Raw genomic sequence first — 27,099 nt, forward strand, 5'->3', positions numbered from 1 at the left:
AAGCATCATGTTTTGTTTATAAAATTCAACTTAAACACATACTTGTAGTTCATACATTGTGGAAACATATATATCACCAATCTTAATACATCAATACTTCAAAAGAGACAAAAATATGTAAAGAAAAGATGCAATATAAATATATGATTCGAGACCCTCACTTTTCCTTACACATCCACATAATTGAAGGTTCATAGATTAATGTGCGTGTCCAACCAAAGTGATCTCTGTAGATTCTGTTTTTGGGGATGCAGATGGATCCTCCACTCGCATTTGCTGTGGATATAAAAAAGGTTTTGGAGGCATTTGGATTCCCTGAATTTCCCCTTCAAGCATCTCTACAACTTTGCTCATTGAAGGACGTTCACTAGGTTTCAGCTGTATGCACCACAACGCAACCATGATCATCTTCTTTGCGATTTTCTTTTCCTCCTCTGTGGCATCTTCTATTTCTATATCATTTCCAACGCTGAGTTGTTCAGAAACCCATGTCGGAAAGTAGATTTGGCTTGTATGTAGGGCTGTCAATTCCGACACGACCCGATAACACGACTCGAAACCCGCACGAAATAAAGCGGGTTGAACCCGCACGATTAAAAAGCGGGTCAGCCATGGGTCAACCCGCCATGACCCATTTAATAAATGGGTCGGCCACGGGTCAACCCGCCAACACGAAGTGAACCCGTATAACCCGATTATGCTATACTTCATCCTGAAATTTTAGACGTTGGGAGTATTTGATCATAAGATTAGACAATTTGAAATATTTTGCTTTATAATTATTGGATTTAATTATTTATGAATAATATATAATTATTTACATTCTTCGTCTTATGGAGTTTTTAGTGAATTTAATCAATTTATGCATTTTTTTAGTTAAATGGGTCGCATTGTTGACCCTTAAATGAGTCATTTTATCAAAAACGACACAACCTATTTATTAAATGGGTTAAGCGGGTTGGAAACGGGTAACCCGTTTAATAAATAGGTTGGGTTTGGGTTTAAATTTTTGACACGATTATTAAATGGGTTGGGTTTGGGTTTGTATCTTGCGACACGACAGATACCTTGACCCGACACGAACCCAACCCGACACGACCCATTGACAGCCCTACTTGTATGCTCTACAGTTGCATTCAAATTCTTCCTTCTACCAGCCATTTCCATCAATAGCATTCCAAAACTATAGACATCGGCTTTGTATGAAACACCTCCAATGTTTTTATAGATCAATTCCGGAGCTATGTATCCCATTGTTCCTCTTGCAGCCGTTAACAACACATTGCTATTATCTAATGGGCATAGCCTTGCTAACCCAAAATCAGAAACCTTCGCAGAAAAGTTCTTGTCTAGGAGAATGTTGTGAGGCTTGATATCAAAATGCAAAATTTGCATGGTACATCCTCGATGTAGATATTCAATACCGCGAGCCACTCCAAGTGCAACTTCAAACATTTTCTCACAACTTAAGGATATTGCTCCTTGTTGAGTAAAAATGTACTTGTCAAGAGACCCATTAGGCATAAAGTCATACACAAGAGCACGTTTTGAACCTTCAACGCAGAAACCAATAAGTTGCACTACATTAACATGATGAATCCTTCCTATAGTGGCAACTTCATTGATAAATTCCTGCCCATTAGCTTTGGACTTGCCCAACATCTTTATGGCTACAAGACCACCACTTCGGAGCTTTCCTTTATATACAGAGCCATAGCCTCCTTCTCCCAATTTGTCCTTGAAACCTCTTGTCATCTTTTTGATATTCGAGTAAGAGTATCTTACTGGCATGAGATTATTATTTTTCTGGAGAAAATCTTCGATGTTGTCATACAAGGACAAATGCCTCCTTCGCCATTTGTATATTAGCAAAGCAATTAGACAGGGAAAGCCAATCACGAATTTGGCTACTAGCAATTCCCCTGTGTGGTCCCAAAAAAAATCATTGGAACCAGTAAAATGTAAATTAATAATTGATTGATGCAATACCATATCAACAGTTGCCATATATTAATACATTAAACAAGCTTTTCGAAATTTGAATGACATAATTTCTGAATCCATTTATCACGCATTTGTTTTGTTTTAGCCAATTTAGTCTTTATGTCATGCCTCTGTAGACAATTTATGTAAACAGTGACAACCACTGGGACTAAATTGGCGTTATTGAAAGCACAACGACTAAATTTTGTTAAAACAGTTAAAACAGAGTGGCCAAGAATACATTTAATCTCAAACAGAAGTATATAGTTTCTTACCCAGGTAAGCGATTACAAAGAAAAGAATCTCAGTGACCAAGGAATTTGGTTGAGGGGGAACGTGAATGAGGCTTACGAGCGTATATATAGGATACATAATTCTATATGCAACAGAATCTGCAACAGAAGTAAAGGAAAACTGATGAAGTTACGGTAAGTAGTTTGTTGGATAAAATTAAAAGGCATGATAATAAGGATGCATGACAGCAAAGTGAGAGTGAATTGTCCCTTAATTTATAGGAATTGATCACTCTCTATTTTTGAACTTATAATATACAAGTAAAATTTGGAACCAAGCCACAGATATTCAGAATCCATGTTTCTTTGCTTGATAAGCTACTTAAAGGGGTGAACACTTACATAATATGTTGAGTAAATTGTTCCACATACCTACAACGACAATGAAAATGAAAACATTATTTTTGGCTAATCAAATTATCATAAGATATATAAACAAGGGACCAATGAAACAGAGTTCGTCTATGCTACATTAATATATGATATCTCAAGTAGACTAATCCAATATAGACTAATTTGATTCAGAAATAGACTAGTTCGAGATCAAATCAAGTCAGCCGATCAATACATGGAGCTGGTTAACCTTTGTATCAAACTAGTCTACTTGATGTATTATATTAATATATCATAGAACTTCTCTAACGGGATATATATATATATATATATATAAATGTAACTTTGCTCAAGTGCGGATATCCGCACCTAAGTAAAAAGGTACTGATTTCCAGTTTTGACCCACTTTTCGTTCATATTTTTAAGGTGCGGATAACCATTCAGTTTTTACGTCCTAATATATAGATCACATCTGCAAAATTTCAGCCAAATTGGTAATCGTTAAGGCATCCAAAACTACAATTTACACGAACCAACCGAATCTGCCAAACTGGAACTGTTCGTGTACAATGTTGTAAATTGCAGTTTTAGATGCCCTAACGATCACCAATTTGGCTAAAATTTTGCAGAGGTGATCTATACATTAGGACCTAAAAACTAACGGTTAAGATGTGAAAATATGATCGAAAAATGGGTCAAAACTGGAAATTCATACCTAAGAAAAACTGCGGACCTCAGCAGTGGAGAAGCGCTGTATATATATGTATATATATTACACATAACATTAGAATCATGCTTTCACGCATGACGTCATGATATTAATAATTCACCAAGTACAATAATGGCAAGCCCTCGTAATACTGTAAAAAAGAAACACCCACTTAGAGTATGCACACCATATATTCCATGTGGCTTACCCACTTCTTCTTCAAAAGAGATGTATTAAGTTTCCGGTTAGCATTAGGTAGAGCCAAAGATATGGACTCAAAAATGTCAATGACAAAAGATTGGTTAACTTGCTAGGTCTCACAGGTGAAATACACAAGATACGCAGTGATGATGAAGCGAGATCATCATGACCAATTTGAAGAGACGACCCTCTACACTAGTCAAGGCAACTCAGCGGGAGCCTTACTAAAGCTCACTAACATGAATGGGTAATAAACATTACAAGTGCAAGATGGAGCCCCGGGGAGACGACTTCTGGGCGTAGAAGCCGAAAGAAGACACCGAAGAAGTTGTGCTTGTTCTTGAAGGGCCTGAACAAAATATTCCTACCTTTATTGTCATTTACTCCCTTGTCTAGGTAATTAATTTATTTTAAATTAACACAGTTAAAGAACTACTCATTCTGCATATCATCATACTAGCTTAGCAACCAAAGTTTTGTTGGTGATGAGATTCCTGTTAATTTACCTAGAGAGGAAGACGAAGAAGCTAGAGTTTCGTAGTTGATGCGAAGATGATGAGGTTTGGAAGGAGAACGATGAACTTGTGAAGGTGGAGTCCAAAGATGATCTTGATGAATTTAGCCCTTCATGTGGGTTGTGGTGCTAAAAAGGTGCCAACTTGTCACTACCACTATTACGTCTTGTACCTTAATTTACCTGTTTACTAGTCATTTGGATGGTAAACAATAATTCAATTTGCTTTTAACTTTGTTTTGGTGATTTTTGCGGATTCAAAAGTTGATTTTTTGTTTCGTTCGACATTTGAGAAAACTTATTTCAGTAAAGTTTTAGAGGACCACAAACAGAATTTGTGGACACATGGCACGCTCAAATCGGAGTTGGTATGCGAAAGTTATGCTCAAAAACGTAAAAGTTACTGTTTTGAAGAAACTTTCGATAAAAGAAGAATTCACCTTTTCGGAAACTTACCCAAAGAAATCAACCGAAATTCTCTCTCCCAAACCCGACCTGGATTCACAACCTGGCGGGTTCCGCCGCCTCGCGGCCATCCCAGGTCACCGTACCAGTCCCATCTGGAGCACTGCCTCACGGCAGTCATGTCCCCGGCCTCACCTTCCACGGATGAGCACCCACGGCGGCGAAGCTAAGTGAAAATGGGCGACGAGGCTGTGTTCGGGTACCCGGCCGGAACTTTATTTTTTGGCAACCTCCAACGACGATACCGGTCGGGTTTTGAACCCCATGAGAGGCTGATTAATTCCTTTAAACGGCTTGGGACGATTCGAAGTGTGGAGGGAGAATTGAGCTTCGGAAGGTTTTTTGGAAAAATCGAACTCGTCGCCTTTCGAGGTAAATTTTAACCAAATGGCTCATAATCTAACTATGTAATAGTTGAGACTATTGTTGGACTTGTTGTTGTTGACATTTTGGCATAGGTTTCATACCCTAGTTTGGGGTCGAGGTCAGTGGCGCGTGGGGACCACGCACAGCCACTTGTGGCAGCGCATGAGGGCTCGTCTGGCCATTTTTGGTGGTCTGCCTTGGTATATTGGGTAGAGCTTAGTGTTATGAATGATTCAATATGTTTTTTGTTGGGATTGGTGAAGTTTTGAGAATCGATCAAAATTTCGAAGTTTCGGATTTTCGGGTTGTGATTCGAGGAGATCTGACAGTTGGATCGTCCTCATTCTTCATTGGGATGTTAAAATAATTAAGTTGGTGAAACCCTTGAAGTTTGGGTTGATTCTAATGTGATTTTGGATATTCGACAATTTACTTGTGCGAGAGATTTTCTGGTTTCGTTTTAGAACCGTGTTTAACCTTCGAATCGTCGTTCACGAATTTGAATTATGTACAAGACGACATACTGTATGATCACGTGACGAGGAGCCTATGCTTGGCTGCATTGCTGTATACCGTGAGTGAACTTTGATTTTAAATATTGCATGCACTTATTTTTCTGAATTAATTATTTTTTCTATTTATCAAGCATATAATTTAGTTTCGGGTTATGAATTGCTTTTGGATATGATTCGGTCTTGATTTTGACTTGGACATTTCTTGTGCTCATATTTGAATTTATGATTTTAGTCATGACTTATGGTTTTTATTTATATTTGAAATGTGAGTTTAGTCATGACTTATATTTTAAGAATTGTTTTCCGAGGAGCCTTCCAGGATTGAAATATATGTGTTTGTTCGTCGATTTCAAACTTTTCAAAATATTTCCGAAAATGGGATTTTCGATGAAATTGTATTTATCTATTATTTCTTGACTTTCGGTTTGACATGTGAATGCTTTAGTGATGATTTTGGATTTGGATATATGATTTTACTCTTAGTGAGAATATTTTGGCATGCGGGACATGTCGTTGAATTTTAATTGATTTTCTCATGAGATTTTTTTGGGTACAGTTAGGAATCGTACTCGTATCTTCATTTGCGAGATTTTGGAGAAGCCTTATTGGTTTTCGGTTTTCGTATGTTTTTCTTCACCATATCTGGTTGCAGTGGTGTGCCATGGTTCAATATGGACGATGATGGTGTGTGTCTATAGTTTATTGGGTGGTACGAGTCCTGGATCTAATGATATCTTTTTGTGTAATGCCATATGATTGAGGACGGGGCTAGTCAAGCTTGTTAGGCTAGATTTTTGGTCGGTGACGCAGTACAAGCTGCACTGTTTGACGATATTTCGCTACCGGGATGTTTGGTGGAAGTGGTTAGTGATACGAGCATAGTTATATGACATTTATATTGTTAATATCCCTATATTATCTTTGTTAGTTTATTTTATTTTCGAGCAATTTAATTATTTTTGTATTTTGTAGGTTTTCTGAAGCAAAGAATGAAAAAAGAGTCAAAAGAAGAAAATTCGCAAGGAATTATGGAGATTCAAGGATCGCTAATGAATCAAGAAGAGTCCAACCTATAAAGTGCAAAAGATAAATTTAATTCAATGATTGATTTTAATGATGTGGTGTGCTCATATTGGATGGCTGATGTCAACTAATCCTAATTCAATAAGAAAATTCAATGTAAGCTTTCATTTGAAGCAAAAGAGTTAGAATTCTACAAGAAAACAAGGATGGTGCTAGAAATAGTATAAATAGCCCCTACGGACGTCAAAATCAACTCTAAAACATGAAACAAGAATCAAGAGAGAAAGAACTTGAGGAGAAGAAGAAAATAAGAAGAAGAAGCACAACAGGCGCTAGAATGATCGATCGCTTGCAAAGAGATTCATGGAAGTAGAATCAGCAAAAACCAAATAAAGGCTAAAGGTCGAACCAAAGGTTGACCGTTAAAAGCAAGCGATCGATTGTTTTGGCATCTGCGTTGCTCTATTGCAGATGCCCTACACGACATTCTAATCTTGTTGTAACGCAGCAACTTTCTCAAATGGGGAATTTAAATGCAGCTCATGGATATACTATTCCAAATTCAATCATGACTTCTGCGTATGCATGTCCTATTGTAGAATCTCCTCGCCTTTTTCAATCAAACTGCAAAACTGTACGAAACTGATGTTTGATTGATGCCAGTATTGGTGAGGAAGGGATACTATAAATATTGGGGTTTGGTTGAGTTGCTAAGTGTTATTTTCAACTAGCAAGCGGAATTTGCCTTTTTTCTTTCTTCCTTTGGATTTTTGATATATATATATATATATATATATATATATATATCCTATCCAGAGCGAGGCCTCGCTCTGAAATTAAAGTGCGAGGTTTGTGGTTAGAGTCACTTTTCGATCACATATCCACATCTCGACTGTTCAGTTTTTAGGTACTAATGTATAGATCATCTCTGCAAAATTTGAGCCAAATTGATGGTTTTTAAGACATTGATAACTGCCTTAAAGCTAGTACGGTTCAGTTTGTACAGATTCAGTTCGTCCATTGGTTTAAGCGAGTGAGGATTTGGCCGATGATGTGCGCGGACCGGCACTTGATTGCGGCAAAATAGCATCAGCTGGAATTTTTATGGGTGCAAAGCATTGAGGCAGTTTTGGCACTCCGATCCACTGTGCTCTGACTTGTGGCGCTACGAACTGTGGCAGTGGTAACGTGTTGCATCACCAAGGGCAAGGCAGCGACAATCGTCACGCGGTGATTTGCAGGGGCAATGATGAGATGGAAGATGTCGGCAATTGAATTGAGGGTCGTCTTTACCATAATGTAGCTGCCCAAGGCAGTGAGCAGGCAGTACGTTGCAGCGGCGCACGAGTTTGCTTGTGTTGCGGCTATGGATGACAATGACTGGATGGCTATGGTGCGGCCTCTGGACGGGATGAAGAGCACAAGTGCAGATGAAGATCAGGGGCCTCTTTTTGGTTTGGTGCCCCAACAAGTCTGGGTGCCCAAATTAAACTCAAATTGGGGGCCCTTGGGGCCTAATTTGATGAAGGCTTAGAAGTGGGCTCAATTATGGGCTCTAGTCTGGTCACGATGGATGGGCTTCTATTCTGGTTCTATGAGGTTTTGGATTTAGGATCCAGGTCGATTAGCTAAGCAAATCACTTTTATGTTCTTTATATTTGTAGTAAGTCTATGTACTATGTTTGTGTTGCGTAGTTCAGTGAGCTTGTTTGTAATTAGTGAGCACTATGTATAATGAGTGGTCTATCTCTATGTACCACTGTGGTACCACAAAAACTTCTTATCTATCTAGTAAATAGTAGTATAAAGGTATGTAATAGCAATTCTGGTTTGAGTTGAATGACAAATCATTTTTACATTTGATCTGCAAAAAAAAAAAAAAAAAACTAATTTTTTTTTTTTTAAGGTTTTTCGATCCAAGTCTTTTTAGTTATATAAAAGTTGGATGAAGTCCACACATCTTTTCTTGTTAATTGCAGTCCATTTACTCTTTTTGATAGTCTATTTTACCCTTAGATCCAAATAAGGTAAATAATTCAAAATCCACAAATTGAATCACAATTTTAGCTCAGTTTTAAATCTTAAATTTCAAATTCAAATATACAAAATCTATAATTCATTAATGAATAACTTTCAGACATGTAAGAATAAATGCATTCCTATGAAATCAATATAGCTAATATGCAAAAAAGGAACTAGTTAGAAAAAAAAAAAAAAACCACCGCTCTCTCTCTCAACCAGAGCTAGGGTTAGGGTTTTCTTTCTCTTTGCAACTTTCAACAGGTGTTCACGATGACTTCTGTTGATGCTGTGGCAGCACGTTTGGCTTCCTCCCTCACACTTGCAGAGGGGAAGAAGCAGGTTGATATGCGCCCAACCAAAGGAAAAGGTTTATGATAGGCTGATGTTTTCATGGTGGGGAAGTTGTTGACTGCAAGGGAGTTCAAAGTTCGTTCTTTTTTGGGAATGTTTCACAATGCGTGGAGGGTGAATGGGGCGTTTGCAGGTGGAGGAGGCAAAGGGCCAAAGGGTGCTGTTTATGTTCTCGGATTCGGCTAATAGAGAGCGAGTTTGGTTGGGAGTGCCATGGGGTTTTAATTGGGCCCCGGTGCTGTTGGCCATGTATGATGGTTTCTCCTGTGGCATAAGTGGCACTGGTGAAGGATCATATTGGATAACGCTGCTGGGTATCCCTCATGCCTTCAGGTCTGAAAGAATCATGATGATGATCGGTTATACGCTGGGTAATTTTCAGGAGATTGACAAGCCGAGAAGAAAGGCCGATAAGTATTGGATCTGGGTGGAGATTCCTTTCGCTCGACCTTTACCGCTACAACGTTGGTATTTGGTCGAAGATGAAGTGGAATTCTTATGCAAATTCCATTATGACAAACTGTTTGGCAGATGTGGAGTGTGTGGGTTGATAACCCATGTTGGTTTATCATGCTCGGGGACGGCATTGGATGAGGAGACAGAGGTGGAGCGAACGGTGTTGGGTGACCAGCAGACACTGCCAGCACAGAGATGACTATGATCCAAGGTGGCTGTTCGGCATCCAGTTCTAGGACGGGGCAAAAAAATAGCTGCAAGTTTAATGCAGCCATGCAAACTAGGGTTTCGGTGCAAGGCCAAACCCTAGTTTTTCGAACTCAGGTACCAAACTCAATCTCGGAACACTTTATGTATGCTCTTGCATTCAAACCACACCGGAAGATCACCATCAGGGAGTTAAATACAAGTTACATGATGATTGAATCGGTGACTGGTAAGAGGACGGACCAGGGTGAATTGGAGGTCACCATCTTGCCAAAGAAGGTGAAACTAAGCCTGGCAGTGGGAAAAAAGAACCTGCAGTTTATTAATATGAGCTTGGTCCTAGTGGAACAAGATGCAGGTGGTATTGCAATGAAGAAAAAGAAGGGGAGACCGGTGGGGAGTAAAAATAAACTCCCTTATGGTACTATAAGCAAGACGAAGGCTATTAAGCTGGATGGGAAGGTGGGAAAGGAGAAGATGGTGAAAACAAACCTGCTGGACAACTTGAACAAGTCAGATGAAGGCCCTTACTCTAACCCGAAAGGGAAGGAGCACATTATTGAGTAGTTTTTTTTTTTTTTTCAAGACATTAAGCTTATGTGAGGGCAAAGGTCTCTATGAGTCTTCTAAGATGTTTCTGGCATCTTACATGTACCACAATTGCATGCATAGCATGTGAGGGTTAGATGAATGATTTCCTTTCCTTAGAATGGCGAAGTTTTTTGTTTTTTACATAAGCTTGCTTAACGGTGAGTGTCTTAGAGATTGTACTAGTTTGCACTAGCTTAGATAGGTTTTCACGATTTGGCCGGGATTCTTATGTAAGTGTTTTGTAGACTTTAGCTGTTTTGGCTATTGATCTGATGATATCAATTCCTTCTTCAAAAAAAAAAAATATATATATATATATATGTATATATATAGCTAATATGCAAGTCTAGAAATATTAGATACTTTGTACCTACGTTATAGGATGAAAACATTAGAAAAAAAAAATCATACATTATTGCTTCTATTTATCGCTATAGTAAGTATTTTAAAGATGTATAATAAAGATTTGATCTACCTAGACATACAAAGTAGAAAAAAACATAGAGAATATTACCAATCTAATCAAAAGAAACAAATTAATATGTACATATAGAACTCATGCCTAACTAAAACGTCAAAAGTATGAAAGAGAAAGTGGAAGAGAATGAGAGAAACTTTAGATATAGAGATATACATAAACTTGAATTTTTTTTTGAAACTTGTGAATTTTACCTATAAATAAGGCATATAAATGTGAAATTAAAATATCGAATCAAATTCTAGGACAAAGGTTGACTAACACCATCATCGTTCTATGTCGAAGGTAAGCAAAAACTTCTTACCAAGTCTATTAAAAGTAGTTGCGAATTAAAGAAGTCACAACAAAGAAGGGAGAAACCACACAAAAGATACAGGTACAAGAGAAAAAAGAAGAAACAAAGAAATGAGAAGTATGTGTTGGAAAGAAGATAGCCATGGAAAAATGGAAAAGGAGAGGAAAAAAGAGATAATTTGGTAGGAAAAAGAAGAAAATTTTGGGATTGTTAGGTGTTTAAACCAATATATTAGGAATGGACTTCGCTTCTCTACTATAATTTCTTTTTGCTATGATCTGCTATAATATTCTATGAAGCTGCCACATCAGCATCAGTCAATCCAACGGCTAATAATAAAGAGTTTACAAACTCACATTGGTGGACTGAAGCACCATATCGTGTCCTCTTCTTCTTCTTCCCTTCCCTTCCCATCTCTCTTCCCTTCTTTGTAAGAACCCAGAAATGCTGGAGATGAAGCAGGAAGAAGAGAAGGAGGGAATGATGATAATCAAAGGAAAAGAAGCTATCAGATTGAGAAGGGGATTTAAGTTGATTGAAGTTTCTTTCGCAGTCGGAAACGCCCCTCCTTCCATCAACCTATCCACCTAATCTCCAGCCTACGCATAAAATACGAGTTTCCCTTCTTCCCAACACTGATCAGAACCACCTCCAATCCAAATTTCCTCAACTCCACAATTCAGGTCTACGCTTTCTTAGTCAATGCAATGTTGAAACCACCACACAGACCTCTATCACTAGTAATGACCACAAGGGCTACTTTCTTGACAGGTCTAACATTAGTCAAAGGGATATCAAAATCTTCACCTTGAAGCTGCTCATTGATGTCATATAAAACCTCCACAAGGGCCTCAGAGAAGGGCCGACCATTGATGACTGCGTCTTGAGCTCTTCGTACCCTGGCAGCCGCTACAAGCTTCATGGCTTCTGTGATTTTCTAGGTGCTCTTAATGGAATCAATTCACTCTCGGAGCTCACACAGACCGCAGCGGATCGCTGGGGTTCGTGAAGATTGGGAGTGACAACTTGGGCGTGAGATTTGGGGCAAAAGAGGATTTGGGTTTTGCAGAAATGAAGGTTTTAAAGAGACGCACATGGATAAAGCCATTGGCTTTGATTTTGGGTTGCTTGGGTTTTGCAGAGATTGAGCAAAAGGGTTTAAAGTTGGAAACTTTTTTTCATTGAAGTTGAAATTTCGAATCTCTGCAAAACGATTTTGTTAATGGAAACCAAAGTACATGGATTTGTAGAAACTTAGTTATCGAAAAGAATATGAAATTCAAGTTGATTTAAGTTTATTTGATCAGAGACTTAGTTACAGAGAAGAAGGGGAGAGAGAAGGGAAGGGAAGGGAGGAAGAAGAAGAGGGCACAATATGGTGCTTCAAGTCCACCAATGTGAGTTTGTAAACTCTTTATTATTAGCCGTTGGATTGGCTGATGCTGATATGGCAGCTTCATAGCAAATTATAGCAGATCATAGCAAAAAGAAATTATAGTAGATAAGCCAAGTCCATTATTTTTTTTTTCTTCATTTTTAAAAGAGGATCAAAGGGTTTCACTCCTGCCCCCATGGTGACTCGAACCCATGACTTCGTACATAGGTAGTGGGTGCTCTAACCACTGAACTAACACCACTTCGTCATAAAAAATTCTGCAATTAGCATGATTTGAACCCAGGACCTGTAATATAACTATAGCATGGCAGACCACTGCACTATCCCAACCATCTGTAAAAGTTAATGCACTAATAATTAACTTTGATTAAAAATATACAATTACTAAATTCAAAATTCCTAACCACATGCGCATGAGAGAGGAAAAAGAACAATTCTCAGGTTCACCCCGGGTGAATTAGCATATTCACCCTCTTTTGTGGTTAACGTATAATAATATTATAATTTTCTAATCCAACCATTCATGTTGTATAATGTAATACAAAGACTAGTTATGTAAAAAATCAATCAAACTGAAGACCATTTAGTTATTCATTTCTATGAAATACATGGACTGTTCATCATAATAACAGTAGGTGTTGTTAAAACAGTCCATTTGTTTGATTCAATTAGATAATTAAATGATTTCCGATTCAATTGATTTTTTACAAAGATGATCTTTAAAGGCTAATTTAAGATATTGACAGTAAAATTGAGTTAATCGACAATAGGGGTGAATATGTTTGTTCACCCTAGGGGTGAACCTAAGAATTGTTTGAGGAAAAAACACTAGCTTGCAGAACCCTAACTTTTTCGAACTCGAACGACGATGGAGGATGTGGATAAATGGCAATGCGCTTGGCTGCGTCTTTGGGGCTGGTAGACGCCCGAAGGCCAGTGGACCTTCGACCACTGAGAGGCAAAAGCCTGCGCTGGTCCCAAACTTATCTGGTATGGAAGCTTTTGACTGCTCGGGCTTTGAAGAAGAGGTCTTTCAATGGGATGTTCCGGTGAGCATGGAGACTAAATGGCCGTTATACTATTCAGGAGCATGATGATCACTCTTTTGTTTACGCTGTTGGATCCAACAGATCGTAATTAGATCCATCGAGGGGGACCGTGTTGTGGTTTTGATCATGCCCCCGTTGGTGCTAGCACCGTATGACGGGGTCGGGGCTATCAGAGAAGTTCCTCTCTCCACCTTAGCATTCTGGATCAAAGTGACTAGTCTCCCACCTGCGTTTCACACTGATAGATGCCTACGGTGAGTAGGGAGTGCCCTGGGACGATATATTTAAAAAGATACGGTGGAGATGAACCTATTGCCGCCGGTAATCTTTCGCTGGAGTTTCACTGAGGAAGATGGCGTTGATATCGACCTGGATTTCTTGTTCAAGAATCTTTATGATCGGTGTAGGGATTGCAGCCTTCTTACTCATGTGGGGTTTCCCTGCTCTGGAACACCGCTGTCAGAAGTCCTACGAACTGAGGCAACACTGGCGTTGCGGAACTTGGAGCGTGTTTTGAACATGGTGGAGGCGACACTAACTGCAGGTCCCTCTCTAGTGTTTGGGGCGCCGGTGGCTGCTATAGGGACATCTGGTTTGGAGAGATTTCATCCTCTTGCAAAATCTAGGGCAAGGAGGGAGATACACCTCTGATCACTCCCTCAGACCAATGGGGTAGACAACCATGCTGCTAGTACAGGCTATCGTTGGATGGGATCGAGAATGGTGATGAGTTGAGATCTAATGGCTCCAATCGGTTTGCTGCCAACTGAGGCTGGTGGCACAGTTGCTTCTATTGTGGAATGCGTAGGAAGATAATTGAATATGATGGGGTATCGCTGAAGAAGCTGTGTCTCAGTCTAGTTGTGGGTAAATTTGGATACTGTATCAATGGGGCTATGTTTTGTTCAGCCAGTGCAGGAGGCTTTAAAGAAACGGGGTATACCAAAGGCCTAGGGTTACTATATTTTTTTTCTAGAATAAATAAATCTATGCTTGAAGGTATCTCTATGAGCCTTAAGAGAAGTGCTTGGCTTTACCATACCACAATTGTGTGCTCGACGCGTGAAGTTAGGTAAATTAGATTGTCTATAAGATAAAGTATTTTTGTTGGCATAGACTAGTCTGAACCATGATTGTTGAAACAGAGTAGTCGTTTATTGTACTATTTTTATATATGAAACAGTGGAATAGAACTGATATGTACTCTTTTATAAATAAAAAAAATAAAATAACTTTGATTAAAGATAGTAATTTTAGGAAACTTTGTTTAGAAAGTAAATTAAAATTATTATTCCATGAAATCTTCTTTGACCTTCTTTAATTATGTTAATTATGAAGAAAATCTGCAACAATTTGTTACAGAAGTGTATAATAGGAATGTAAAAATATACAATTAATTTAACAAAACTGAAAAGGAGAGTATGCATGTGGCAGTGAGTCATACGACGACAATTAACAAAAAAGATTCATGTAGATTAGATGCAATCCAGAGGATGAATTTTGGATTTAAATTGAATTTTGTGTTTTTTTTTATATTTAATTTTACTTTTGGTTGAGAACAAAAATGGCACGTTTACTTACTTTGAATGGAAAATAATCAAGAATTGGAGACAAGTGGAATTGGAGAAGAAAGGAATCGGTATTGATTCCGGAGGAATGGGAGGATTGATTCATAAACCCATCTCCCCCCTTCGTAATCAAACTCTTGAGTATTCAGTAATCAATTCCTGATAAGGAGGTAAGACCTACATCCATTCCAGAATCATTTCGATTCCTTTACATGTGTGATGCCCCGGAAATTCGTAATTATTTTCCGAGGATTTTTCGGAATTAATTTTATAACTATTGGACGGTTTCGTGGCTTGTGGATGGAGCGGAAGTGTTTCGGGCGAATAATTAATTGAAGAATATGGTTTTAGGGGGTTGCCAAAGGTTGACTTTTTATTCGTAGGGATTCTCCAAAAACTTCCTTCACGAAAGTTGTAGAGCGCGTCGATACGAGTTCGTGGACATGTGGAACGCGAGAATCGGAGTTCGTATGAGGAAGTTATGGCCATTGGAAGGAATTTCCATTTTGGTATAAATAGAAGTTTCCCAAGTTGGAAACTTACTATTTTCATTATTTCCGTTTCCGAAAACATTCCTTTCTCTCTCTTCTCTCTCGTTCGCACCTTCAGAATCGAAATTATCCGGCTGACCCGACCCGAACCCTGACGATCCGACCCGAATTTTCCGGCGGACTGCGGCGGTCTCCGGCGACGAAACTTTCCAGATAGCATCGTCTCCTCCGTCTGGTCGTCCCTCTGGTGTCCTCTAGCGCCGATTCTCCTCCACGGCGGCGCTACAAGGAGGTGCAGGTTGGTGTTTTCGGACCCGATCGGAAATCTTTATTCCGACGTCGGCAGGGCTTCGAGTCTCCATGGTTGAACTCAGAACGGCCTCGCCGATCGATCCTTGGTGGTTGTTTGGATCGATTCACGTGAAACTTCGATCAACTCAGTTAGGATTACTGTTCACGGCTTGTGAGGTAGTTTTCGACCCCTTATGCTTGTTTTCTGACTTCGATCCAGTTATGAAAGTTCACAAGCATGCTTAGATGAAGCTTTTTGATGTTGGGAGTTTTGTGAAATAATGTATTTTTGGCCGGCGGCGGTGCACCACCGTCTGTGGTGGCGTTCCGGCGGTGTTCCGGCCACTTAAGGAACTGTTTCTGTTATTATATATGTTCTACTCGTTGATACGAGCGTTTCGATATATAATATGCAAGTTTTGGAGTTCGTTTGGAATTGTTATGATTTTTGCAGTTTCATACCGACCAATTTATGCTATTCGTGAGGATTTGAGCGTCCGATCGACTTGTGGTTTGGTCACATCGATCGTGGACGTATTCCAGAGACTTTGGGAGGTCTCGGATGTGGTTTCGCCTCGATTGGCGCTACTTTGGGGATTTTAGTTCAAAACAGGGGTTTCGGACTTAAATCGTTTGTGAATTATTACTAAGTGGAAATCGATTGTGATTAGGTACTTGACGAAGTATTTGGACGAGTTGTTGGTGATAGTTTTAGTTCGGTTCTGTATTGAAGACGCAGCAGGAGTTCGAGGTGAGTAATCTCACGAAGTTCATTCACGAACGGGTTGACCTTATTGTTTTGAGAGTTATTTAGTTAACTGCAAACTATAGTTGGTATTAGTGGCCTTCCTGAGTGAATGACCACTTATATATATATTTACGTGGACTATGTATATTCTTGTGGGTTGATGAGTGAATTGAAGCAATAGGTATTGATGGGTTTCATTCTATTGTTTGGGGGCTTGACTTTTCGGGAAACATTTTGTGGGAATTGGGAATTTCTATTGTTTTGAAAAGTGTCAAGGTTTGGTGTGAGTTGCTTTGATGTGATTTGAATGTTTTGATCTAACGACCGGGGGTCGGAAGATCTGAGAGTCACAGGTTGTGATTTCTCCTTTTGGTTTGATTTAACGTTTTGATCTGATGACCGGGGAGGTCTGATGATTGGAGGTCACGGGGTGACATCTCCTTTTGTGTGAGTTGAGTAACTTTTGGGTCCTGAGTGACCATTTTGAAAGGTTTTGATCTGACGACCTGGGAGGTCTGAGGATTTGGGGTTGCTGGGAGTAACCTCAGGCATATAAATCGGGACTTCACGCCTTTGGCCGGGTTTGTGGATACGATCAGTTAGAGCTCTAGTCTGTTTGCCATAGTACATCATGGGGGGTAGCGGGGAGCTATCTGATGCTCATGAGTACGTGTTTTTAAAAGGGAGTTTCGGGGATTCTTTCTTTTAAATGTCCTGGGAGGACTTGTGTATCATATTTAATTGTCAGAGTTTCAATTATTATGATTTTGTCACGGGGTGACTTGTGTCGATTTGAGAATGTGTTTTAAAAGGGAGTTTCGGGGATTCTTTCTTTTAAATGTCCTGGGAGGACTTGTGTATCATATTTAATTGTCAGAGTTTCAATTATTATGATTTTGTCACGGGGTGACTTGTGTCGATTTGGGAATGTGTTTTAAAAGGGAGTTTCGGGGATTCTTTCTTTTAAATGTCCTGGGAGGACTTGTTTATCATATTTAATTGTCAGAGTTTCAATTTATATGATTTGGTCACGGTGTGGCCTTTATTGTTTCCTTTGGGAAAAGAATGTGCTGTTTTGGGAAAACAGGGTGTGTGTGTGTCCCTTTTTACGAGTTGATGGGTTCCTAGTTGGGTGAGTTGTGCATGTGTGGTTTTGAGTTACTCATACGGGCTTGCAAAAGCTTACCGGGTTTGTTGTGTGGCAACCCGGTGCACCATTCCAACGGTGTAGGGGTTAATCCTGCAGGTTAGGATAATCGAGGTTGAGGCAGCGAGCTTGCAGCTTTACGGTAGGAAGCCACCTTTGTGACTTTACTTTTGATAAGGACTTCCGTTGTGTAGTTACTCTGAGCAGCCTTTACGTTTTATTTTGTTGTTGACAATTTAATTCGTAAGCTTGTGTAATATATAACTCTTTGGATGCGAGTGTATATTTACTTTGAGGGTTCAGGATATCAATATGTGTGTAAGTTTAAGCGAAAAAGATTTCAGGTATTTTGTATTGATGACTGGACGTTCACGCATATATAATTATGGGGTTATATATATTGATTTTCATGTGTGTAAAATCAGGGGCGTGACAACATGCTAGTAAACACATGAATGTTTTTACCCCGTAATCATTCCCTCCAATTCTAAGTAAGTAAACGTGCCCAAAGTTGATTTGCTTTTATTTTAATGATTTACTGTTTTCAGTTTCTAAGGTAATTTTTATTTTCTAAACAATTCAACTGAGCAAGGGTTTTTTGGAAAATTTAAATTTTTGATGATTGTAAGCATTATATGAATGGCATTGGTGCCCTATAGTTTAGACATGTCTATTGTGAAGCAAACAGTGTTACAAATCGTTTAGCACACCATGCTAGTTTATCTTTTCTAAATGAGCTCTAGTTAGATGAGACACCTGCTATTATTCAGAATGTTCTTTTCGAGGATCAATGTAATGGTTCTATTGTAGCTCGGGGTGCAGGTTTAATGTCCTTCCCGATGCAAATCTCTATTTTCAATATAAATAATGGGCGTGAGGCTGAGCCTCCCAGTTAGACTAAGTTTCAAACCTCTTTTTCAAAAAAAAAAAAAAAACTTGAGTCTTACGTTATTGCTGTAGAGATTAAAGTATTTTTCTATTTTTATACTTTCGCATTTGTTGTTTAAATAGAAATTATTCAGTTGTTTCCAGTCGTGTTCGCCCCGACTTAGGCAGGGTGACTTTATTTTGGGATTCACTTTCAGTGTATGGCGTGAGGCAGATGAGGAGTGGTTGGATCTAGTCTGTTTGGGGCCAATTTATGTTGTGGTACTGGTACGGCAGGGTTGGTTGATTCCGATCTTAGTGGTGTTGTCGATGTTTGGACGAGTCTTGTTTGGGGTATGGGTGGGTGTGGATATACTGCGCCGCCGGCAAGTGTACAGCGTCCATCGGCAATTGGGTGCGCGCCCGCGCGCGAGGTTGCTGGCCTGATATTTCATAGTCATTTTCTGTATATTGCTTTTACAAGTGATCGATCGAGAGAAAGGAAGTATCTTGGTTGATCTTTCGACTTATGGTGGTGGGTCTAATGGCTGCAACAAATGGCTGGGGTGGGCGACTACCAGATTTCATGAGGTGATGGGGGAGCACGTCTTCGGGGCTAGGAGACTGATCTTTGCCAGCAATTTTCGGTGCGACGGTGGAGAGAGCAAGAGGGAGGAGCTCTGTTTATGTTGGGCTCTAGAATTGGGCATGGACTTGGAGTTCGGTGGGGGGACCTGATTATGGGTTTGGGCTTATTGGACCTAAGTCAAGGGCTTTTGAGAAGGGTGTCCTGACACCCTCACTTATAACTCAGTGACTTGGGCTGACCTAGCTCAAGAGTCGGACCTTCTTTAATATTTTGGGTCAACATACGGTTTTCAAGTGTTAGTTTATTCAGATTATGTCTTCTACGGGAGTTGGTAACTATTTTGAATGTGACGGGCATATTTCAAGCGGCTTAGAGAAAAGAAATTGCTTCTATTTGTTTGCTAGAGAGTGGCTTTTTGTTGGTACCAAAATTGTGTGCAGGTTAATGGGAGGGAAGTCAATTATTTTTTTCCTGAAAGACAGGGAGTTGTTCTTTGTGTTGTAAGTTTGCTAAAAAGTGAGCTCAAAACAAATTTGTAATGAGTTTTCATTTACTTAAATAGAGTTTCAGATTTTGTTTCTGGGTATCTTGTTTTAAGTACATGTTAGACTCTAGCAATTGGCTATTGATTTTAATACTATCAATTTCTATTAAAAAAATAATTATTTAATGGCAAAATTGAAATAGAGTTTTTCTATTGAGATCTCCATATTTGCTCATGAGTTTTTCTATTGGAACCTCCAAATTTACTCACTTGACCTCTATGCTTTTTACACCTCTTATCAAATTTTCAAATACTAAATTTACTGACTAAACCTCACTAAACTTCCTCAAATAACCTCACTCATATAATTTGCAAACAAATTATTATCTTTAAAATAAAAAATTTAGTCATTTCAATGATTTAATCACTCTATAAATCTTAACTAAATATACATTTCTTAATCAAACTTGAGTTTCAAAAATTAATGTCTAATCAATAAGAAAATGCCATGAACTATTCTATTTAAAAAAAAAAAATTTCTCTATTTTAGCTATGCAAAAAAAAAAAAAAAATCATTTATTTTTATTCTAAAAAAAAAAAAATCATTTGCCTTTTAATGTTTATTTTGTTTTTCCCTCACCAATATGCGTTCAACATTTCTTAAAAAAAAAAAATGTTCAACATATATATCATATATTTTTATGTCACATGATCTTAATCATATTTTTAGTTCTTGTTAAATATATATGAATGCTTTAATGAGTATGTAGTGAAATTGGAAAATGAAAATAGATAAGGAAAATAATAAGAAATACAATCTAATATTATTCAATTGGAAAGTCCACATAAAATAAATATAATATTTTTTGGTATAATTATTGTCCTTAATTGTCATTTTATAGTAAGTTATATATGTCATTTAATAATTCATAATAGAGTGAGGTCAAGTGAGCAGACTTGGAGGTCCCAATAGAAACTCTCTTTGCTCATTTGACCTCTTATTTGCTTTTTAAAAACTAAAATTTGCTATGTAAACCTCTTTCAAATACCTAACTTAACCTTACTTATAAATGGAATATTCTGAGCATTAAAAATGAATTTTAATGCTCTCATAATTGTTTGTTTACCAAAAAAATAAAAATTGAAATAATTATCGAAAAAAGTCATAGCTTGGTAACTAAACAAAAAAATATTACCATAATTGTTTTCAAGCCTAATTTTTCATGTTTTATCGTTCCAAAATTAAATTTGCTCATTTTATTTTTTTTATTTAACTTTATCTTATATGTTGCTTCATATGCTTATTTGATTTAGTTTACACTATGACTCTCTATCCATCATTTCATAATCTTGTTATACTAAAATGTTCTTCTCATATCTAACATTTTTCCTAGGGCCCTTTTTCTATTGCATCATAGTTTTATTCTTGTATAATTTACCAAGTAAGTTTGAAGGCATTTTCTTTTGAATTTTTTTTTTCTTCGAAAGCTTTCATGAATAAAGAAAATCGTAAATGAAATTTGAAAATGGAAATGAATAATAAAAGTAATATAAATTGTGTTTCTATTATTATAAAGCATTGGATAGAGAACAAAAATATATATATTTTTCTAATATTTTATTGTTTCTAACAGTTTTTTTATATAAGGACATATATGTCCTTTAATAATTAAACAATGAGAGAGGTCTAGTAAGTAGATTAGGAGGTCCTAATAAAAATTCCCATTGAAATATTAGGGTAAGTATTCATACTTCGTTGTCATAAAGAAATTTATTAAAGAGACAGAAAGAAGTTCAGAAACTATACCAGGGTCGTTATTCTGGCAGAATAATCCATCCTCCCCCTGAACGCATATATTATCTCCGCATTTTGATTTACATTCATAATCAAACCATGTGATCTCCAAGCCACGTGCTATTTCATTATATATGGCTTCACATGACATCATGTACGACTTATCGGTTGAAGGTGACACCATAACCATTTGTGTTATTTTGCAGGACTCCCCCAAATCGAATGAACTTACTGAACTTGCGTAACCCAACATATCCAATCCAACCACGAAATAAGAATATGAATTGGGTGAAGTAGAAGAATACGTCCTCTTGTTGATATTGCATGGAGCTGTTTCAACGAAGATAGAAGAATTCATTGGATTTGCACAGTCGAGAAAAATAACAGGCACCGGCCTAATAGATGCGGGGGTGTACGGATCACGATCTTGAGCATTACTAAAGTTGAAGAGACTTAAAGAATAGAGTGGATTGGAGTAGTAGTTGTCTTTGATCTTCCGAATACCAACATCGACAACTCTGATTGTGAACTCATTGTAATTGATTTGCTGTACGTAATACGTTCCTGAATACAAGGATAATACTGCAATAGTATTATTTTCCTCACAGGACAGCTCATACATTTGGTTGCCACAGTTTTGGGGATCTCCTTTTATTCGAAGGGGCGGTTGTATGTTAATATTCCCACAAGAAAGGGTACAGTTAGAATTGTCTACAGAGGTAGTGCTGGACTTCGAAAACGTTTGGGAACAAAAGGAAGCAAGAAGAAGAACAAAAAAATGAAGAAGAAGGGCTGTGCAATCAGGAAATGGAACACGTCCTCTAGACATGTTAAGAGAGAGATGTAAGAGGAGAAAGGGAGAAATTTCAATTTTGTAGAGCCGGACTAAGATTAGATAATTTATTGGGTCGTGGCCGACCAAATATAAAGCAGTGAATACAACATAATTAAATTACTAAATAATTCTCGATTTGACCTGCTAATAAGTGGGGACGTAGAAATGGACTGTTAGATTAGTCAACAACAATACAATATCTTAAAGTGGGTGAAATTTCGTGGAATGGATGCTGCATAAAGTGGGTGAAATTTCGTGGAATGGATGCTGCATAAAGAGGGTGAAATTTCGCGTGGAATGGATGCTGCATAAAGTGGGTGAAATTTCGTGGAATGGATGCTGCATAAAGAGGGTGAAATTTCGCGTGGAATGGATGCTGCATAAAGTGGGTGAAATTTCGCGGAATGGATGCTGCATAAAGTGGGTGAAATTTCGTGGAATGGATGCTGCAGCTTATTTTCTGGTCGATACATACGGCATTTCCAGCCATGACTGTCAAAAAAGAATACCGAGCACAGTCGACAGGAGAAATGCTTCTTTTTTTAGTATACTGGTTGCTTATAGTAGTACATGTACTGCATTGCGGAGCAGGCAGCCTTGAGAATTGTACAGAAACAAGATGCAACCACCTGGGTCCAGCCATCCGATTCCCATTTCGAGTCAAAGGTAGGCAGCCAAGGCATTGCGGTTATAAGGGATTTGATCTATCATGCACCAATGACAACCAGACTCTGCTTGAGATCCCATCGTCAGCTTATAATAAGCTCTTCGTGTATATGATCAACTACACAGATCAGCGAATTAAAATTTATGATCCAAATGGTTGCTTGCGTACTCAGGTTTTGAACCTCAGCTTATCTTCTTCTCCCTTTGAATCTAAATCCAGGGATTGCACCACATTCAGTTGTCCATCGTCAATAGAAAGAGATCGTCATTCCAACATTTCTGGCTGTCTGGTGAAACTGAGCTGTCTTGGCAATAATCCAGGACACCAGATTTTTGCAGTACATTCTTCAGATGATTGCTCCATTGATTCCTTGCCTCTATTGTCTTGTACCAAGGTGCGTGACTACTCATCAGTTCCATCCATTTTGCCGGAGGACAATATTCGGAATTTATCCACCCAAAATGACATTCTGGACTTGTACTGGTCCATACGATCATGTGACTATTGCCAAAGGATGGAGAAGAAATGTCGACTACATTACAAATACCAATCTGTTGGTAGAGAATTTGAATGTTATCTGCCTCTGCCTAAGCCACCTCCACCTAAAGGTATCATTTATGCTTATGAACGACATATGTAAGCAAGCTAGAGTACTCAAAGACATATAATTAAGAAATAAAAAATAAAACTAAAAAGGATCTTAGTTATTTGATATAGACTTAAGTAAGTGCTTTTGTTTATTTACGATCGATTCTTGCAGGTTCTCACAATGGAAGGGCAAGCTTAAAGGTACTTGGTAAGTTTCCCATCTGAATCAACACCTTTACGTACTTCTTTGGATCTATTCATTAAGGCAAGTTAGAAAATTCGATTTGTAGAAAAATGGGTATTCTTGAATCTTGACGCAGAAGGTTATGTATATCTGCAGGTATTTCGACACTTTCTGTGGTTGCTATTGCAATGCTGAGTGTGATCTACTATTTTTATAGCTCTAACAAAACAGAAAAAGAAAGTCAGAGGAGAATTGAAAGATATTTGGATGATTACAAAGCTCAAAAGCCAAGTAGATATTCCTATGCTGATATCAAGAGGATTACAAATCAATTCAAGGAAAAGTTGGGCCAAGGGGCCTATGGTTCAGTGTTTAAAGGAACACTTTCTACGGAATTACTTGTTGCTGTGAAGATCCTCAACAATTCAAATGAAAAGGGGGAAGATTTTATAAATGAAGTGGGAACAATGGGTCGAATTCACCATTTAAATGTGGTTCGTATGGTTGGCTTCTGTGCTGATGGATATATTCGAGCTCTTGTTTACGAGTTCTTACCAAATGGTTCACTGCAGAATTTCTTGTCATCGGCTGATGATAAGAGCTCTTTCCTTGGTTGGGATAAGTTGCAAGAAATTGCCTTGGGTATAGCCAAAGGAATTGAATATCTTCACCAAGGGTGTGACCAACGAATCCTCCATTTCGATATCAAACCCCACAATATTTTGTTGGACCAGAATTTTACACCAAAAGTCTCTGATTTTGGTCTAGCAAAGCTGTGCTCTAAGGATCAAAGTGCAATATCCATGACTACAGCGAGGGGGACTATTGGTTACATAGCGCCCGAAGTGTTCTCTAGGAACTTCGGTAATGTCTCCTATAAGTCAGATGTCTATAGTTTTGGAATTTTGTTGCTTGAAATGGTTGGAGGGAGAAAAAATTTCAAAATCATGGAGGACTCCACAAGAGAAGTCTACTTTCCAGAATGGATCTATAATCTTTTAGAACAAGGGAATGACCTACGGATCCATATTGAGGATGAAGGAGATGCTAAGTTTGCTAGAAAACTTGCAATTGTGGGTCTTTGGTGCATTCAATGGCACCCAATAGATCGTCCTTCGATGAAAGTTGTAGTTCAAATGTTGGAAAGAGAAGGTGACAATCTAACCATGCCTCCCAATCCCTTTTCATCCACTTCGAATTGATCGAATGACAATAAAGTTGAAGCAGGTGGTAGTAAATACCAGCTTACCGTACCTCTTGAAGCTATATATGGCACTTCCTTGATCACTCTCCAGTCTCCACATGTGAAACTGCTTTTTACTGCACCTTATTCTACGGTTTTTTTGTGTTTCATTTTCCTGTTGTATAATGTGCTTAGTGTGTGTACTAGTACACGTTACTGTGTTTATTATGATTTGTATCAAAAGTTTGGTTATATTTATTCGCATCCTTGGTTCATCTTCTGACTATACTTGTGGCATTGAACCTAATCACCTGTGGCTGTATGAATTAGGTAACTTGGTTATATAAAAAGTAGAGAGTGAATTGAAATTATGAATTAGTGACAGAAATAGAGTTGCAGCAGCAAATTCAAAATAAGGCTGAAATTCTTGTCAGACCAAGAAAAAAAAAAGTTGAAAATTAAATTGAATTGCGCTGTTGAAGGATATTTACATAATGTGTGCATCTACAAACTAGGGTTTAGAATTGTAATAGGAAAGTGTTATAGGTATTCCGAATATTCTCTTACCTTTTGTATACCTTGTAACTCCCTATATAAGGGCTCCTATTATCAATAATAAACACACAATTCTATTCTCCTACAACACGTTATCAGCACGAGTTCTAACCCTAGCTTCAGAAAAAGAAAAAAAAACCCTAGAAGAAAAAAACCTTTTTCTTCTCTGCCGCCAACCCAAAACAAAAAAAGAACAAAAAAAAAAATCTCCATTCTCAGCCTCAGCCTCACCTCACCTCACCTCACCGGCCGGACCTCTCCAGCAGTACCTGCAAACCCAGCAACCCAGCCCGGCCGGCCTCCTCCCCAGCGCCCCCGCGCCCAGACGCCGCCACCCACTGCTGCCTTTGCGCACCCGCCTGCAGCCACCACACCAGCCCGCCTGCAGCCACCGCATCAGCATCAGCAGCCCACCACCTACAGCCAGCGCGCCCAGCAGCCCACCACCTGCAGCTCGTGCGCCCAGCAGCCCACGCACCTGCACACCTACCAGAACCTGCTGCTGCTGCTGACTGCTGCACTACTCTCGACCAGGGCCGAAGCCTCCGCAGCCTGCCTTCCTGCACTGCTACTGCCTGAGCCCGTGCACATCCATCTACAACCCGAAGCCTCCGCAGCCCAAAAAACAGAAAGAAAGAAGAAGAAGACGCGAAGGAAAAGAAGAAAAGAAAAGAAGAAAGAAAGAAAAAAAGGCAGGCCTGGTCCGAAAAAAAAAAACAAAAAAGGAGAAGGACTGGGCCCGGAAAGAAAAGAAAAAAAGAAAAAAAAAAGGAGGAAGAAAAGAAGGGAAGGGAGAAGGGCAGCCCACCAACTGCCAATTTCCGACCAGATTCCAGCAATCCTAATTTAGCTACACGCCTGCATCAACACGCGTGTGTCTTCAAGCCAAGAACAATCACATAAGTTTTTATAATTAAGGTTGCTGCTTTCTTGTATTTAAATTCCTTTTATTTTATGCAAATATTGGAATATATGTTACCAAATGATTTTGAGTATTTAACAAAGCGGAATTGTGAGGATTCACGCTTAACGAACTAAGAGTGTTCGTATGAACTAAGAGTGTTCGTATGAACTAAGAGTGTTCATAATTAAACGAACTAAGAGTGTTCGTGTGAACTAAGAGCGTTCACAATGCTTGGACTAAGAGCATCCGTAAGCATCAAATTGTGACCATATTAAAACATCACTGTTTGGTCTAATCCAAAAGAGATTCTTGGAAATTGATTTCTTGGTAGCATAGTTCGGAAATCTTATTGTTTTAGTTTAACTCCGAAACTAATATATCTTCTCTTCTTATTTTCAAGATGTCGAATGAACCTAGACTCGACTTTCCCATACTTGACTCAACAGGCTCGGATTACCACAGTTGGGTAACCGATGTTGAGAACCATCTCACTTCAAAGGGAATATTACCCATAATCCAGGCACCTAACCCGGATCTTGTGTTCGTGCAAACACCTACAAAGCATGCTCAAGCAGTTATCTTGATGCGACGCCATATGGACAAGGCACTCAGATTGGAGTATATGTCGATCAAGAATGCAAGAGAGTTATGGGTAGCGCTAGAAGAGCGCTTTGGCAATGTCCAAGATTCCCTCCTCCCTGACTTGAAGGTTCAATGGAACAACCTGCGCTTTGCTGATTTCAAGTCTGTTGCTGAATATAATTCAGAAACTCTTCGCATACAGTCCATGTGGAGGTTTTGTGGACAACCTGTCACAGAGCAAGAGCTAATTGAAAAACTCTCTCCACCTTCCCTGTTTCAGCCATTGTGGTATCAAAGCAATACCGTACTGAAGTCAATGCTGGACAGATCATGAGGTTTCATCAGCTTATCAATGTTATATCTGTAGCTGAGAA

General features: G+C 38.7%; 2 protein-coding genes across 3 annotated transcripts; one reads left to right on the top strand and one right to left on the bottom strand.

The window, feature by feature from the left end:
• Nucleotides 1-198: 198 nt before the first annotated feature.
• LOC112184492 (LEAF RUST 10 DISEASE-RESISTANCE LOCUS RECEPTOR-LIKE PROTEIN KINASE-like 2.3) lies at nucleotides 199-22,096 on the bottom strand. Its single transcript, XM_024322781.2, has 5 exons — nucleotides 21,240-22,096; nucleotides 2,619-2,648; nucleotides 2,259-2,375; nucleotides 1,122-1,922; nucleotides 199-515 (listed from the first exon to the last, which is right to left on the bottom strand). The coding sequence occupies exons 1-5, from the start codon at nucleotides 22,054-22,056 to the stop codon at nucleotides 199-201; spliced, it is 2,082 nt and encodes a 693-aa protein (XP_024178549.2). The 5' UTR covers nucleotides 22,057-22,096.
• A 257-nt stretch (nucleotides 22,097-22,353) lies between these two features.
• On the top strand, nucleotides 22,354-24,981 carry LOC112184364 (rust resistance kinase Lr10). Of its 2 annotated transcripts, XM_024322697.2 has the most exons (4): nucleotides 22,355-22,728; nucleotides 22,949-23,337; nucleotides 23,490-23,525; nucleotides 23,658-24,981. In XM_024322697.2, exons 1-4 carry the CDS (start codon nucleotides 22,682-22,684, stop codon nucleotides 24,701-24,703), a joined length of 1,518 nt encoding a protein of 505 aa, XP_024178465.1. In that variant the 5' UTR covers nucleotides 22,355-22,681; the 3' UTR covers nucleotides 24,704-24,981. The 2 variants fall into 2 exon arrangements, with proteins under 2 accessions (XP_024178415.2, XP_024178465.1); XM_024322647.2 differs by having other exon boundaries at nucleotides 22,354-23,337.
• Nucleotides 24,982-27,099: the final 2,118 nt, after the last annotated feature.

The sequence above is a fragment of the Rosa chinensis genome, chromosome 1, assembly GCF_002994745.2.
Source record: "Rosa chinensis cultivar Old Blush chromosome 1, RchiOBHm-V2, whole genome shotgun sequence".
NCBI classification, from domain to species: Eukaryota; Viridiplantae; Streptophyta; class Magnoliopsida; order Rosales; family Rosaceae; genus Rosa; species Rosa chinensis.